Raw genomic sequence first — 18,046 nt, 5'->3', positions numbered from 1 at the left:
TCCAGTCTGGGCGACAGAGTGAGACTCCAACTCAAAAAAATAAAAAATAAAAAAAAAACACCACATCTCCTTCCAGTCGATGGAAGATTGACCACAACTGCCTATCTTCCAGCTGTTCCAGTCCCTCACTCATACTAAGCCTATTCTTTAGCCTTATTGAGGCCACCTGTTTCTTTTTTCTCCCATTTCCTCCTATTTTGTTAGCCCTCTTCTTTACTTCTTTCCTGACTGGACCTGTCTGATCCATCACTTTACACCCCTGTGTTGCCCACATTCTTTAATCTCCTTGCCTTCTTACCCTCCGACCCTGGGTCAGCTGAGCTGTCCACCCTGGACTGCTGAGCCCAGCTTACAAAACAGCACGATCATGCTCTGAGGCCTCTGCTGAGCTCTCCCCACAGCCTACTTAATAATCCTGCTGCCTTTCTTGGGTAACTCCTCGGTGACTGATCCTGCCATCCTCTTCCAGCCCCTCATTCTGCAAGCCTTGCCTTTTGTTTTGCAAAGGAAATTTAAGATGATAAATGTTATCTATTTCACTTCTCTTGTATGTTCCTTCCATCCTTATTTCTTCCCTCTGTCCTCAAGGAATGAAGCATTCCTCCTCCAGGGTGAACCTCTCACTTGGGCCCTGGAGTTTGTCTTCTCAAGACTCCCCCTCTGTCTTGATTCATCAATTAGCCCTTTTCTTTCCTTTATTTTTTCTATATTTTAAATGTTTCATGACCTACAAGCCTCCATACACTTATGTCATTTTAAGATGGTAAATAGGCCAGGCTTGGTGGCACAGCTTGTAATCCCAGCACTTTGGGAGGCCGAGGTTAGTGGATCGCCTGAGCCTGTGGGTTCGAGACCAACCTGGGCAACTTGGCGAGACCTCATCTCTACAATAAATAAAAAATTAACTGGGTGTGGTAGTTGGCGCACACCTGTAGTTTTGGTTTGGAAGGCTGAGACAGAAGGATTGCCAGAGCCCAGCAGGTCGACGCTGGGGTGGCGATGTGTGTGCCACTGCACTCCAGCCTGGGTGACGGAGTGAAACTCCAATTAAAAAAGAAAAGATCAATAACTCAAGTAACATATTCTTTTTTAAACCTGTATCTGTCCACAGCTAGCCTCGCTCTCTCTACTCTTTCTTTAGTTCTTGAAAGGCCAGTTTCCATCCTCTGGGGGCTACTTCCTTATCTTTTCCACTTGCTCATTGCAGTTTGGCATCTGTCTCCAGCCAAACTGCAGTGAACAAGTGGAAAAGATAAGGAAGTTTCTGTTTACAAATTTTTGGGTGTTTGTTTTACTTTTTAAACTTTGTATTTAGAAACTAAGTTATAAAAACACACATCAGCATAGGCCTATACAGGGCCAGACCTTCCTGTCTTCCACCTCTTCTACCTCTGTCTTCACCTCCACATCTTGTCCCACTGGAAAGTCTTCAGGGGGCACATAACACACATGGAGCTGTCATCTCCTAGGATAAAAATGCCTTGTTCTAAAATAACTCTTGAAAGATCTACCTGAAATTGTTTTACAGTTAACTTTTTTTTTTTTTTTTTTTTGAGTTAGAGTCTTACTCTGTTGCCCAGGCTGGAGGGCAGTGGCATACTCCCGGCCACTGCAGCCTCTACCTACTGGACTCAGGTGATCCTTCTGCCTTAGTCTTCCAAGTAGCTGGAACTACAGGCATGCGCCATCACGCCTGGCTAGTTTTTTTTGATGTATTGTAGAGATGAGGTCCTGCCAAGTTGCCCAGGCTGGTCTTGAACCCGTGGGCTCAGGCAATCCTCTCACCTCAGCCTCCCAAAGTGCTGGGATTATAGGCGTGAGCCGCTGCTTCTGGCCTAACTTTTTGTTTTTTATAAGTAGAAGGGGTATACTCTAAAATAATGGTAGAAAGTATAGTAGAGGAATCATATAAACCAGTAACATAGTCATTTGTTATCATCATCAAATATTATGTACTGTACATAATTGTGTATGCTGTACTTTTATGATTGGCAGTGCTGTGGGTGTTTTTACACCAGCATCATCTCAAACACATAACACATTGCACTATACCATTATGACAACTACAACAATACTAGGTGATAGGAATTTTTTAGCTTCAATCTTAGGGGCCCACCACCATGTATGTAGTCTGTTGCTGACCAAAACATCATTATGAAGCACATGACTATACATTCCTGCCGACACGAGAGGTTCTACCTTAATAGGTAGCCTATGAAGGTGGAGTGGAAGGATGGTTCTACTGCTGACACATTTCTCAGAACATATTCCCATCATTAAGAGACACATGCTGGCTGGGCGTGGTAGCTCAGCCTGTAATCCCAGAGGTTTGGGAGGCCGAGATGAGTGGATTGCCTAAGCCCGTGGGTTCGAGACCTGCCCGGGCAACTTGGCGAGACCTCATCTCTACAATAAATCAAAAATTAGCCGGGCGTGGTAGTGCATGCCTGTAATTCCAGCTACTTGGAAGGCTGAGGCGGAAGGATCGCCGGAGCCCAGCGGGTCGAGGCTGTGGTGGCTGGCAGCGTGCCACTGCACTCCATTCTGGGCGATAGAGTGAGACTCCAACTCAAAAAAAAAAAAGAGAGAGACACATGCTTATTTTTGAAAAACAGTTTAAGGCCGGGTGCGTCACATATGTACCCTCTTATCTCTAACCTTTTGTTGGAAAGGAATATTAAATAGACACGCTATGTCAGTTTTGCCAGTATTCTGTGTGTTACTTTACTGCTTGAATTTTGAGTTGTCTTTCTGTCTTATTAATGTACTATTCAAAACTGGATTTTGTGTCTTATTACCTACTGAACCTCACTTTCTCATGAATGCAGTCTGGCCTTTTGTGACCTTTGTATATACTCTTTTGTCTCTCTTTTTAAAAATTTAATGTTCTACACACAGATGAGAAGAATATTTTTCTTTTTTTGTTTAGCACACTCTTTCTGCTGCCTTTTTAAATCCCAGCTCAAATAGTGCTTCCTGCCCTGCCTAACCCAGAAAGCAGTTGTCCTCTTCTGTGTGCCTACAACACTCTGCCCATTTTCTAATACAAGGTTTATCATAGCATGTTATGTGTTCACATCTCCAGTTTCTCCTTTTAGACTCAGCTCTTTGGAGGTACAGATGGTGACTTCATTATCTTTGTACCATACAATTAGCTGGCAGATTAGAGCAAAATACCAAATATCACAATCTTAACTAACTTTACTACTATATGTTATCATTTATTTTGTCTTATGCACTAGTATCCACTTTCATCTTCGTAATACTTAACACCTGCAGACATTCTTCACATTTGCTTAGTATAGTCCATTTAGCTCACAAAGGTCCGAGAGCACCTGCTATGTGCTGGTACTGTTAGGTACTGGGAATGTAAAAAATGAATCATCTCTGCTGGGAAGGGGCTCACAGGGGAGGAAAGAAGATAGGTAAACAAACAGGCAACCTATCACAATATCTGCTAAGTACAAAGTGTGGTAGATGCCATGACACTGGGAAGCCCAGGGTACTTTGGGGTGGGAATAGGGCTGACACATAAGAAGTATAACTCTCTTAATTACTTCCTGTCAGGAGTCAGGGAAGGCTTCCTGGAGGTAGTGCACTCTGAATTGAATCTTGAGAAAGAAGGGGAGCAGTATGGAAGGGTGTGAAACAATATGGTCCTCTGGCGAAGTCGAGTCTGTTCAGACTGAGCAGACTAAGGGCAAAGGGAATGGAGAGTTTAGACTGGACCTGTAGACAGGGGCCAGATTGCGAAGCACCTTCTGTCTTACTGAAGAGTTTTATATTTTATCCTGAAGGTGGTAGAGAGCCACTAGAACAATTTTTAAGCAAGTTTCAATCAGATTTATGTCTAGTGTTTTGTAGCTTCTAACTGTCTTCCAAATGTTGTCACATTCATTCTGATTCTTGTTCTTGTTTGTAAATGATACTTTGAATTTTTCCTTTGCTCGTTCATTTGGAATGTTCTTGAGTATACAGTGTCACATATGTACCCTCTTATCTCTAACCTTTTGTTGTAAAGGAATATTAAATAGACACGCTATGTCAGTTTTGCCAGTATTCTGTGTGTTACTTTAGTGCTTGAATTTTGAGTTGTCTTTCTGTCTTATTATTATACTCTTTTCAAAACCGAATTTTGTGTCTTATTTACCAATGAACTCTTATCTTGTAGGCTACATAAAAGGTACTACAATAAGTAACAAGAATTAAAATACCTGCCAAGCTAGAAGTTCAGCATCCTTTGGCAATTTTATTTTTTAAAGGACAAACTGGGCACAGTGGCATACGTCTGCAAGTCTGTAATTGTAGCTACTGGGAGGCTTTGACAGGAGGATAGCTCGGTCCCAGGAGTTAAAGTCCAGCCTAGGCAACAGCAGCCTCGACTGCTGCACTTAGGCGGTCCTTCCATCTTAGCCTTCCAAGTAGCTGCAACTACAGGCGTGCACTACCACGCCTGGCTTATTTTTTGATTTATTGTAGAGACGAGGTCTCACCAAGTGTCCCAGACTGGTCTTGAACCTCCGGGCTCAGGTAAACCTCTTGTCTCGGCCTCCCAAAGTGCTGGGATTACAGGCTGAGCCACCATGCCTGGCCTCTTTTTTTGTTTGTTTGTTTTTTTGAGGGAGGACATGGAATTCTTGATAAATCACAAAGGGTTAATTTCATGATTAACTTTTAATTAAATAACCATAATTAGTAATTATTTAAATGGTATTATATATGAGATCTTAAATTGGTTTGTTTTTTAGATACTTTTAGAATTGGTAGACCTTTGCAAATTAAACTGGAAACTTGAGATTTCTGTGATACCTACTTCACTAAATTTATTCTTGGTGTTACTGAGCAAAATTGACTAGTTGTATGAAGTCTAGCTTCAGCCATATATCTTGTTGGGCTTAATTTTCTACATCAAAATAATGGTTATGTTAGAAATTTTCTAAAGTCTTTCTGTTTTACAATTTTTGTATCCCACAGCTAATAATATTTTCCAAATTATTTTTCATGTAGTGCTCACATGGTCTTCTGAAGAAGCCATGGGTAGCTGTTGTAGCTGTCCAGATAAAGACACTGTCCCAGATAACCATCGGAACAAGTTTAAGGTCGGTAAAACTGGTTGAGTTACAATCTTACTCCCTAGTTGGATGCTGTTCTTTATTTCCCTTAATATATTTTACCTCCTGACTTTTACCACTGGACCCTTCCATTTCCCTTTCCTTCCACTCTGCCTTTTCTTGATTTAATAAATAACAGTATTTTCTTACTGACAGTATAAAATTCTCTCTTACTTGTCCTTTTGTCCTGTGTATCCAGTTAGCCACACAGTTCTGATAATACTTTACTTAAAATGCCATTTTAGTGGTGCCTTTTCAGTCTCATTTCTTTCAGTCATTATTTTCATGTGTGCCTGAATGATTTCTTAATTGACTCTACCTCTAGTCACCCTGTGACTCATCCTGTAGTTGCCATCAGATTAATCTTCCTCTTTCATTATTTACTACCTTGTTTGCTAAAACTTCTGTGGTGTTCTGTACCTGTAGGCTAAATGCTTCTCATAGCTCCCACCTCTCTCATAAGCTGACCTCAGTCTGCTGTAAATCAGAACCTCTTGATCACACAAACCTAGGTTTAAGTCCAGCCCTGTTACTTTATAGCCTTGTGACCTTGGACAGCTTACATTATCACTAAATCTTAATTACGTTTTTGTACAGTCTAGGATTGTTTTAAGGGTCAAATGAGAAAAATTCATGTAAAACACTTTACTCAGTTCCAGGGGAATAGTAACTTCTCCATAAATGTTACCTGTTATTCTTAGTCTTTGGACATTTTCTTAAGCGTAGCAGTGTAAAACCTCTCCTTATATGAACCCTGTGCCAATCTTATTTTGGTCTCTTTGAAAGGCAACTTCTTTGTTCTGCTTTAGTGTTGCATCTTCATGAAGTAGCCTACGTCTCCTGATCCACTGGATTTCCCCTTTTATTTCCTGTCTAAATTTAATTCGCCAGAGGTCCAATAGAGGCCTTCCTCCTCTTTTGTGAAGGGGTCTCAACAATCTTAAACCACATTCCTGCCTTTTGCAGCCTCTGTTGCATTCGCTTTCCAATTAATCACACACAGTTTCATGGTGTTGTCTTTGCTTGTATATATCTTGTCTCCCAGTGGAATGTAAAGTTCTTACAGATATGACTTTATATTGCTACATAGTCCGTGCCTACACACACCTTGGTTGGTGAATGAACTATCAAATGGGCAAATAGCTGAATTAATCAGTTAATAATTCATTTTCCTGATTGAATTGATGAAATGTTTGTATGACTGTCTCATTTTTTTTAGGTCATTAATGTGGATGATGATGGGAATGAGTTAGGTTCTGGCATAATGGAACTCACTGACACAGAACTGATTTTATACACCCGCAAACGTGACTCAGTAAAATGGCACTACCTCTGCCTGCGACGCTATGGCTATGACTCGAATCTCTTTTCTTTTGAAAGTGGTCGAAGGTGTCAAACTGGTCAAGGTAGATAGAGCTTTGTTTTTCTAAATATCATTGTATTTAAAATATTGTTTGCAGTTTTTTTTTTTAATTTATTTTTTAAGAGACAGGGTTTTGCTCTGTCACCAAGGCTGGAGTGGTGTGATCATAGGTCAGTGTATCCTGAAATTCCCCAGCTCAAGTTATCTTCCTACCTCAGCTTCCCCAGTAGCTGGGTCTACAGGCACCCACTATCATGTCCAGCTAATTAATTTTAGAGATGAGGTCTTGCTGAGTTACCTAAGCTGGCCTCAAACTTCTCGCCTCAAGCAAACCTCTTGCCCCAGCCTCCCAAAGTTCTGGGTTTCTAGGTGTGAACCTGGTCCCTGTTCTTTGAGTTATTCTATACAGTGTTCAAATCAATGTTTTACATTTTCCTTGTAAAAAAAAAAAAAAAAAATTCCCCAAACAAGTGGCTTGTTAAGAAAAGATATGGTAAGCTGTGTATTCATTTATCAAATGTTTAGTAAGCACATTGTCTAAGTGAGAAATTTTGGCTCTTGTTTAAGATTTTTAGTAAATGATTTGTTCTGCTAAATTGAATAGTGTTTTTATCATTTTAACTTACTGGAAGAAGAACTAAACTGTGGAGTCAAACAATCTAGTTTGATTTTTTTGGTAACTACACTTGAGTAGCCTTCACAAGTTGTATCTTTTACCTCTGTTGAATTTTCAAGTTTTTTCTTTATAAAAGGGGAATGGTAATGCCTATTTACAGTATTATTGTAATAATTAACCAGGGCACTGATTGGAAAATACCTAGAAAGGGGCCTGTTACATGGCAAATGATCACCTTGGCAGGGGTGAGTTGGGCTCCCCCTACTGGTAAAAAGTAGACATAAGTAAGTGTGCAAATCTTGATTTTTTGTCTGCTTTATTTTGGGTCCTTGCCTTAGACAAATGAAAATTATTCTGTGAGTTTTTCTTTTAGATTTGTTTAGAAATAGATAATATCATTAATTTATGAGACATGTATTTAAAGGGCCTTTCTTGCTATTGGTGCCATAGAATCCTTGCTAGGCAATTATGTTCTTTGACAGATGTTCTGTAGTTCTTTTTAAAGATAATGGTAACTTTTTTAACCTTTTGGTTTATATTTGCAGGAATCTTTGCCTTTAAGTGTGCACGTGCAGAAGAATTATTTAACATGTTGCAAGAGATTATGCAAAATAATAGTATAAATGTGGTGGAAGAGCCAGTTGTAGAAAGGAATAATCACCAGACAGAATTGGAAGTCCCCAGAACACCTCGAACACCTACAAGTAAGTGTACTCATTTTCCCCTCTCACGGTTTAAAGAGCAGACATTTAGTCTATAACATACTAGAAATCACCATCAGTTAACAGAAGTATAACGGTTGTCGATTATTAAAAACTGCTAGCTCTAGTACTAAACAATTAAAATATTTTTAAAAATGAAAACATTAAATATTTCATATTATCTATAATATGATGAGTGGGAATGCTGATTTCTGCTGCATCTTGCCTTCTTTAATCCTCTCAGTACAGATTTGATCTTACTCATTTTTATTCTCTCTGTCCTGCCCCCGTATCCTGTCTTTCTCCTTAAACCAATAAACAAAAACTCAGCTCCAGGGTTTGCTGCTCAGAACTTACCTAATGGATATCCCCGATATCCCTCATTTGGAGATGCTTCATCCCACCCCTCAAGCAGACATCCTTCTGTGGGAAGTGCTCGCCTGCCTTCAGTGGGTGAAGAATCTACACATCCTTTGCTTGTGGCTGAGGAGCAAGTAAGCACAGGCTACTGTAGAACAGCGATGGTTGTGTGGGGTTTAAGTATTACCCTGCTGATACTTGAAGATTTTATTCCATTTGAATTTTAACTTTCATTGTTGGTAAATTACTTCTGTAGTGAACAATCAGAGGAGAGAGCATATATTGGCTGGCATATGCCCAAGTATGTGCAGGTGTTCAGGGAGACAGAATTAAAGTAGTTTGTGGATTCACAGGGAGGTGCATATGCAGATTAAGAGAGATGTAACTAGCCAGGTAAACTCAGCACTTTGGGAAGTGAAGGCAAGAAGATTGCCTGAGCCCACAGGTTCGAGACCAGCCTGGGCAACTTGGCAAGATCTTGTCTCTACAATAAATCAAAAAAATTAGTTGGGCATGATGGCATGCACCTGTGGTTCCAGCTCTTTGGAAGGTTGAATTAGAAGGATCGCCTGAGCCCAGCAGACTGAGGCTGCAATAGCCATGAGCGTGCCACTGCACTCCAGCCTGGGTGACAGAGTGAGATTCTGACTCAAAAAAAAAAAAAAAAAGAAAGATGTGACTAATGGTCAGTTTCCATTATAAAATCACCAGTGGATTGAGAATTTATGCTGCTTTTACATTTTAGTCTTTACAGTCAATGTACTATTAGTACAAAAGTAGATTTTGTTGTTGATGCCATATTTAAGAGTTCTTGACTATTCTAGTTTTCATTTTATTGCAGACTGGAATGAAATATCTGGTTGGATATTCTTTATTAATAATTAATTAGTTATATTTATCTTTTGTATTCCATATGTCATTTATCATTACGTTTTTAGAGTATTCTTTACATCAGGGGTCCCCAACCCCTGAGCCATGGACTGGTACTGGCCAGTGGCCTGTTAGGAGCCAGGCCACATGGCAGGAGGTGAACGAGTGAAGCGTCATCTATATTTACAGCTGCTCCCCATTGCTTGCATTACTGCCTGAGCTTCATCTCCTTGCTGATCAGTGGCAGCATTAGATTCTTGTAGAGCGTGAACCCTATTGTGAATTGCACACGTGAGGGATCTAGGTTGTATATTCCTTGTGAGAATCTAATTCCTGATCTGAGGTGGAGCAAAGGCAGTGATGCTAGTGCGGGGGAGTGGCTGCAAATACAGATTCACATTAGCAGCGAGAATTGACTGCAAATGTCTGTTGTCCCCCCCAACCATGAGAAATGTCTTCCACAAAACCAGTCTCTGATACCAAAAGGGTTGGGGACTGCTGCTTTACATAGTGAGTTTTTATATTATTTACTGCAATTACATTTTTCCCAGTTTTGCATTTCTTTTTTTATTTTATTTTATTTTATTTGTTTTTGAGTCAGAGTCTCACTCTGTCACCCAGGCTAGGGTGCAGTGGCATGCTGATGGCTACTGCAGCCTCAACCTACTGGACTCAGGTGATCCTTCTGCCTCAGCCTTCCAAGTAGCTGGAACTACAGGCACGCACCACCACATCTGGCAATATTTTGACTTATTGTAGAGACGAGGTCTCACCAAATTGCCCAGGCTGGTCTCAAACCCGTGGGCTCAGGCGATCATCTCACTTCTGCCTCCCAGAGTGCTGGGATTACAGGCATGAGTCACTGCACTTGGCTCATTTTTGAATCTTTAAAGTTGTACATATAGACTAAATATTTTTATATTTCTTTAATATGCCATTGATCATTTCTTACTAAGTGATATTTATTTTATATCTGCATTTTACAGAGCTTACTAAGTCTACTAGGATTTATCTCTTTATATAGTCAGATTATCAGTAAATAACGATACATTTATCTCTTCCTTTTCAATAGTTATTTCTTTTATTTCTGAATCATATTTTAATGTATGAATAAGAACTTCTAGAAAAACATCAAAATGATAATCCCAACTTTATTTCTGATTTTTTTAAACAGAATACTTTTCATGTTTCACCATCAAATATAATGCTGCATGCTATTTTAAAGTAATTATTATTTTATCAGTTTAGGAAGACATCGCTGCATTCCTTCTTCTCTCCCCACGTTTTAAATAAAAGATGGATGCAAAAGTTTTTTGTTGTTGTTTTGTTATTGTTTTCGGAATTACAGGCATGAGCCACTGCGCCCGACTGCAAAAGTTTTGAAGTAAGAGTACATTTTCAGAGAACGTTAATTGATAAAATTAACTGATGTGTTTGGGCTCTTAAAAATTTTATTGTTTTCTAAGTAAGTTACTGATTCACTTTCTGTTTCATTTTAGGTACATACCTATGTCAACACTACAGGTGTGCCAGAAGAGCGGAAAAATCGCACCAGTGTGCATGTTCCATTGGAGGCAAGGGTTTCTAATGCTGAAAGCAACACACCAAAAGAAGGACCAAGTAGTATTGAGGATAGGGATCCTCAGATTCTTCTTGAACCTGAAGGAGTCAAATTTGTTTTAGGACCAACCCCTGTTCAAAAGCAATTAATGGAAAAAGAGAAACTGGAGCAACTTGGAAGAGATCAAGTTAGTGGCAGCGGTGCAAATAACACGGAATGGGATACTGGCTATGACAGTGATGAACGGCGGGATGCACCCTCTGTTAACAAACTGGTGTATGAAAATATTAATGGGCTATCTATTCCTAGTGCCTCAGGGGTCAGGAGAGGTCGTCTGACATCCACCAGTACCTCAGATACCCAGAATATCAACAACTCAGCTCAGAGAAGAACTGCATTATTAAACTATGAAAATTTACCATCTTTGCCTCCTGTTTGGGAAGCCCGCAAGCTAAGTAGGGATGAAGATGACAATTTAGGACCAAAGACCCCATCTCTTAATGGCTACCATAATAATCTAGATCCGATGCATAATTATGTAAATACAGAGAATGTAACAGTGCCGGCAAGTGCTCACAAAATAGAGTATTCAAGGCGTCAGGACTGTACACCAACAGTCTTTAACTTTGATATTAGACGCCCAAGTTTAGAACACAGGCAACTCAATTACATACAGGTTGACTTGGAAGGTGGCAGTGACTCCGACAACCCTCAGACTCCAAAAACGCCTACCACTCCCCTTCCACAAACCCCTACCAGGCGCACAGAGCTGTATGCTGTGATAGACATCGAAAGAACTGCTGCTATGTCAAATTTACAGAAAGCACTGCCACGAGACGATGGTACATCTAGGAAAACTAGGCACAATAGTACTGATCTGCCCATGTGAGCCTGGAAAGCATTATGCTGTTTGCACCTTTGTGAAGTTTTTAAAAATGAAGATGCAAGCGCTTCATTTTCATTTCTAAACACTAACTCCTTTTATAGACTGATACAATTTTTTTCTGAATATTTCTTGTGCATCTTTAACTAAAGGGAATTAATGTAGAGCAGGTACTCCTTAAAGAACACTAATTTCATTATATACTACTCATTGTACAGCAGCATTCCCATTTTCACAGTGCCTATTTAAAATGAGAGTTGAAGTGAATGATATGCTGATTGATTTTTATCAATATTCTGGACTTCGGCATATCTTTCATATCTAAGTCATGGTTGGCTTTTAAAGCTTTTTTAAAGCCTCTCGACAATGTGCATTGCTAACAGATAACTCTAGGCTTTGAAAATAATATTTGTAGATTCACTGTTCACAGTATGTGGCCTCCAGCATGTAACATGAGGAATCCTTTATTTCTTTAATTAAAGGCTTTTTGACTTGAGCCAAAACACATGTAAAGGAAACAGAAGCACCACACCTCCTTTTTTACCTGTCAGCTCTTTTGCCTTCAGTGTTACTAGAAAGAGTATTCATGAATATGGTTTGCTGTTGGTACGTTGAAAAGCAGGAAGGAGACAAGATTTTGTTTACTCATCTCATGATGTCATTGAAAGGGCATGTATGTCCAGATATCTTACTCAGAATTATGATAGGCTCAAGAATCAGTCTCGGGTCACTTTACCCCCAAGCATTCAAAAGTCTGAACCGTGATCTCATGAAAGTATCTCTCCTATAGATTTTTGACAACACATTGTTTTCTGGAGGCATATATGTGCCATTAGGTTTCCATTTACCTTCCATGTTTTTCTTTGGTGTTTGGGATGTCTTATTTTGTTGCTTTATGTCTTTTTCAACTTAAAATGTTTGAGTTTGTATATAGTTTTGAGATTGGTTTATGTGTTCATTGTTTAGTTTGCATTTTTTGTCAAATTATGGTTTTGAAGGTTCATTTGGAACTTGCTTTTATTCTTTAACAGGGTTGCCCTTGTCCAGTATTTATTTATATGCTGTTTACTTTTCAAGTTGATAATAACATTCTCTCAATTTTAAATTTACTTGTGTCCATAGGTGATCTCTTTAGCAGCTGAGAAACAAAAGGAAGATACTTTTCACATGCAGAGTACCCTCCAGGTACTGTATGTCCTCGTGGGCGCTCTCCCCAGCACTTTAGCAGTGACCCCCTCAGCTACAGGTTGCAGCTGTGTCTGCCCATTCTTGTGTCCTCCACTCTGCTGTCCTTTCATTTGTTGCTGGATCTTTGATTATCCCTTGATTCCAGCAAAATGTTAATATTGTTGCCAGCATAGCAGGTGCAGTGGAAGTCTTGTAGCAGTGATATTGTGTTATAATTTAGGATTTAAAATGGATTGAAGTTTATGTAAACTGAATAGAGTCCATCTGTCTAACTCTTAGAAAATCAAGGATGTTCCCATTTCCCAAACACTAGAGAACAGGGAGAAGGCAGAGTGGAAAGAAGGTTAGATAACTTTGCAAACTATTTTACTCTTTTCTCTACATAGGAGGAAGTATGAGATTATGATCTGAATCTACCAGATGTAACTAAGGTTAATTTAGCATGAAAAAGTTTTAGTCATTATAGTACCCAACCTATTCAATAAATAACCGAATCATAGGACAATGAATGGATTAGCCGAACAATAGAGTGGGACCATTATAAAGAAAATAAATTATTATGATGTCTTTATTGTTTGCAGTGCCATTTTCAGTGTCTTTATCGGAAATCATTTTCTCATTTTATGTGCGTAGCAAAATTTTTTTTTTTGTCCCCTTTTTTTCCCCTTGTGAACATGGTGCTTATTAAAGTGTTCACTGTTCTCTTAAAAGGAGCAGTGGTATAGGTGTGCGGTTTCCCTGATGCTGTTTCCATTTTTAATATATTGTTCCATTTATTCTTTCTTTTGAGTAAATTGCTAATTGTGCCAAATTTATGTAATGGTTTTTGTAACGTGGAATAAGAATTATGATGGAGCCAATGCACATGGTTTTTTCTGAAACAAGCAGTCAAGGCAGAATCTTAATCTCCAAATGAAAGGGCTGATCTATTTATTCATTTTGGAGATTAGATACTTCATTCTTTCTTTCCCTCATTCTTTTCATTTTTCCCTCCAGATTCTAATTAGTTTTTATGTCTTTTAGATAATTCCAATGTAATCATTGCAGTTTATGCTTTAAATACTGTGTGCTTTAAAAATGAAAATGGGACCAATTTGTCTGCTAAGAATTTGAATTTAGGTACTATAAGAGTATTAGGAAGATATATACAACTGGTGTTAATTTCTAGATGTCTTCTGGAAATCCTTTGTGTTCCTATTTAATAAAAAGTAATTTAGAATACTACTTGTCCTTTGCAGTAGTCTAGTAATTGGCACTAAGTTCTGTCCTAGAGGAATGTACCTATTACCATGTGTGTTTTAGAATGAGATATTTTATTGGCATATAATTGTGGCCATATGTCTCAGATTTTCTGAGACAGGTCTAATTTTAGATATTCTGTTGGTAGACCATGTGATCCTACTTTTTGGTTTTTGAAAATACAGTAATTGTTCATGTTTTTCCCCAAATAGAAGACTCTTTTATATCCACATAGATCATAACAGCATTTATCCTTGACCAGGGTTGGAAACTGATATTGGTTTTACCTGTGTTTTTTCTTAGTATGTTTTAATTCCCAGTTTCATCTTCCTTTAAAAATGAAAATATGGTGCCTTCCCTCCCCCCAGGAAGATTGGCAAACAGTTCCTTTTATTTACTGCTGCTGTGGAGTGATGAGATATGCACTTTACTCTTGAAGACTCAGCAAAAAGCTTTTCACTTCCCAGTATATCCAGAATAGATCACATTTGGGACTTAGGGAAATTTGCCAAGCAATCTTTGTTTTTATAGATATTAATGTTGATCCCCAGTTCAATATTATAAGTCAAGCTAGTGTTTGTTTATCTCTCCCTCCCCCCAAAAAACTGTGGCACAGCATATAAAAATGTACCTCAATAATGTTCTATTAAAAATGGGACAGGGGCCTTATGTTTTCATAATTTCTCAACAATGTGCCACCATATTTTTGCCTCAAGGTGAAGGTTTTAACAAGCTAAAAAGTACTTCCTAATTCCCTTTGTGCTGTTCCTAACCCATAACGCCCAAGTGTTTTGTGCAATGTGTAGTGTATGTGTATAAATATATATATATATTATATATATATATTCTTGAAATAGACATACCATCAGAGACATCATTTAGAAGTAACTGATGTAATGGCATCTCATTCATATTTCTGATATGTGAGGTATATGGTACTAATTACCTTTTCCTTGATGTTTGCCAAATTTGAATAAAGGCATTGGTACGAAATTACAGAATGTAAAGAAAATGTTTTTGGCTTGAAAAATTAACAAATATTTTATGACATACCACAGTATACTCTGCCCAAATCAGCACCCTCTCTATCATTCCTGTTCTTTACGTCCCTACTCCTCATCCCTGCTTCCTCATTTTTGGGGTATAACACAGTTCTTTTGTAGCATCATTATAATTGCAATTCTATGACAATTGGACAATTATAGCATGGAAACAGATTGGTATTAATAGTACAGTAGTCACCAGTGTGCCACATTTGCATTAGTAAATGCAAAATATACGTTTTATAAAGGAAAAACTTTGTGTTATGTTTTTATTTTCATTGCATTGTATAATATTGTAAGATTATTGTATGTCCTAATTTGCATTATAAATGTTTTTTTCCTACGTAAAGGCATAAATATAGCAACTTTGTATAAAGGTAGCTTATTAGATTTTTAATTTTTTCTTTTATAAAAAATTGTCTAACAGTGGGACTACCATTGCCAAATTGTATATGAAATAGGAATTTTACCCCCATGGTTAATTTCTTTGATAAACATTCCATATTTCTCTAATAAAAGACAAGTGATACTGTACTATGCATACATTGTGTATTAATGCTGTTTCATATCAGCATTTTAAATTTTGGTTTGCATTTTTAATATCGGCAAAACTTAACCACTGTTGATTAAAATAAAACCTTGTTGTATATGTAACAACATCACTTGCCCTCTCTCCCTTCCCACCCCTTGTCCTCTACTTCTCCCTGTCAGTGCCAACTTCAAACATTTTGTAGCATGGCAATAAAATACAACTTTTACACTGAGGCCAAGTGTGGCTTTTTGGAGGAAGTGGGAATGGGAAGATTGCCCTCTTCTAGTTTTCCTTTGCATATGACTCTTTTTGCCATATAAGCCATGTCATCAGGCCTGAGAAGTTCTCTCATATATGATGTCAACATGCTTATAAGGATGTTCTTTTAAGCTTAATTCTTGTCATGACAAATAACTAATTTTGTTTATCTTTGGAAAAGTCAGAGTTCTTGAAGTACAGTCAAACCTTTATTAACTGGAGTACTTAAAGAATAAGCTAATTGAATTTAGTAAAAAAGGGCTAAGCAACACATTTTTAAAATCATTATTTATTGTAGAGTATTAGTATACTTTACTGTCCTAAAACTTATAATATGTAAAATGTGGTTTAATCTTAGATGACTTAGGATCTTGCGATGCCTTACTGTTGTCATTCTGGCATAAATATCCATGATGAGGTACTCGAGTTGATACTGGCAGCTGGGCTGACTATACACTGACCTTAAACATTCGTGAAAAACTGCGTTGTTCAATAAAGTCTGATCAGAGTTCTTCTTATGGTCACTTTCCCCTTATTGCTGAAAGTAGATTGCAATAAAACTCCAATAAAAGTTTGGTTGGATACCTATTTAAAGTTTTACTGTATTTATATTTCATATATTACTTGAAATTTTATTATAGAGATTTTCTTAGTCTCATCACTGGCCCCATTTTCAAAATGAACACATAATATAAGGTATCATTGAAATGAAATTTAAGTATTGGACAGGCACTCTCACAATTTTATCTGTGTGGTTATTCGAACTAGTCGTTCTCAGCCCTGGGACTCCAAACCTGTTTGTAGCCATTGAGTGACACTACAAAGCCTTGTGAGCAGCTCAACATGGAAGTCATGTAAACAGTGAAAGAGACAAACATGTCCACAAATGATTGATATAACTGGTGTGATATAGGCATGCACGAAGGAAAGGCATCTAACTTGGCCTTGTCCAAAGCTGCTTGGAGGGGGTAATCCCTGAGGTGTTGTTTGATGAAAGCCTTTGTAGGTTAGAGAAGGAGAGGGTGTCTTGGGGAGAAGGGATAGCATGTGCCAAGGCATGGAGCTATAGAGATAGATTATGCGTGATGGTGGCAAGAGGTTTCATGTGACCAGAGCATAGAGTGCCAAGGCAGGGTAAGAGGATAGAGAAGGGAGAAATGATAGACAGATGCTAAGGAGCTTTTGTTTAGATGAGATGAGAGAACTTGAAGGATTTTAAACACTGGAAAATAATAGTTTAGAAAGATTACTCAGACAGCATGAAGAAGACACTGAGGGGCAAGACATTGTAAAAAAGCAGGGAGACTAGCGAAGGGGCCTTTTCAGAGATGGAGTAAGATCTGAAAAATGCCCATTCAAAGGCTTTGTTAAAGGATTACTTGTTAAAGGATTATTGCTGTGCAACAAACCACCGTATAACTTGGTGGCTTAAAGCAGTGATCATTTATTTCTCACATTGCTATAGGTTAGGGTGGGCAGGGCACAGCAGGGATGGCTCATCTCATGATGTCTGGAGGGCTGCCTTCTTCATGTACATGCTTTGTGCCTCAGCTAGTGGGGTTCAAACAGCTGGAAACTGGCTGGAGTAGTTGAGTGGGTCATGTCTGGAACTTCAGTTCTAGCTGCCGACTGGGTTCCTTAGTTTTCTTTCTTCATGTGATTTTCTTATATGGCAGCTTAGGGGTCCCAAGAACAGAAAAGTAGAAGCTGCCAAGTTTTTTGAGGCCTAAGCCCAAAACTGGCACAATATCAATTATGCTGTATTCTATAAAATCCCGCCCAGATTCAAGGACGGAATTATGCAAAGGTGTAGACACCAAAGGTGCAGTTTTTTTTCAGGGCCACCAATGTGACAGAGTGCCTCAAGGAGAAGGAATAACTTCTGACTGGTAAGGGGAATGACAAACGGAGGAGCCAAGGATGACCCAGTTTTCTTGCTCGGGTAACTAGAGAGTTGATGCTGACAGTTCACTGAGATTGAAAATACACTTGGGGGATATAGTTTTGGGGAGAAAGATGGTAGGTTCCACTGGGGGCTTAGTTCATGGTCTGTGGGTCATCCACATGGAGATGTCCAGTAGAGGGTTGGATGGATGGATAGTGTTGGGGTTTCTACCAGCAGCAATTTCCCCAGTAGCAAAGCTGAGTGCTTTTTTTAAAGACAATTTTTAAAGGACAATATGAACGACAGCCCTACAGAATATCCTGTTTCATTATATCTCCCACACAAAGTTCCACTCGAACTAGCCTGGACTAGTACAGAATAGGAAGCTAGGTATTTCTACCTTACCTCCCTCTCTCCCTTGCTCACATTCATCGTT

The 18,046-nt window shown here is 38.7% G+C and overlaps 1 protein-coding gene across 4 annotated transcripts in view; it reads left to right on the top strand.

Moving 5' to 3' along the window:
* Positions 1-16,309, top strand: part of FRS2 (fibroblast growth factor receptor substrate 2) — a 119,916-nt gene extending 103,607 nt beyond the window's left edge. For all 4 annotated transcript variants that reach the window (XM_021716863.1, XM_008066624.2, XM_021716862.1 and 1 more), the window contains 5 exons: positions 5,008-5,099; positions 6,331-6,517; positions 7,636-7,794; positions 8,122-8,285; positions 10,521-16,309. In XM_021716863.1, the coding sequence (XP_021572538.1) occupies positions 5,034-5,099; positions 6,331-6,517; positions 7,636-7,794; positions 8,122-8,285; positions 10,521-11,471 (1,527 nt within the window). In that variant the 5' untranslated portion in view covers positions 5,008-5,033 and the 3' untranslated portion in view covers positions 11,472-16,309. The remainder of the gene's footprint in view (positions 1-5,007; positions 5,100-6,330; positions 6,518-7,635; positions 7,795-8,121; positions 8,286-10,520) is intronic.
* Positions 16,310-18,046: the final 1,737 nt, after the last annotated feature.

Source organism: Carlito syrichta, unplaced genomic scaffold (assembly GCF_000164805.1).
Source record: "Carlito syrichta isolate Samal-C Ts95f unplaced genomic scaffold, Tarsius_syrichta-2.0.1 Scaffold309041, whole genome shotgun sequence".
In the NCBI taxonomy this organism is placed as follows: domain Eukaryota; kingdom Metazoa; phylum Chordata; class Mammalia; order Primates; family Tarsiidae; genus Carlito; species Carlito syrichta.
This window is presented reverse-complemented; position numbering and strand designations above follow the sequence as displayed.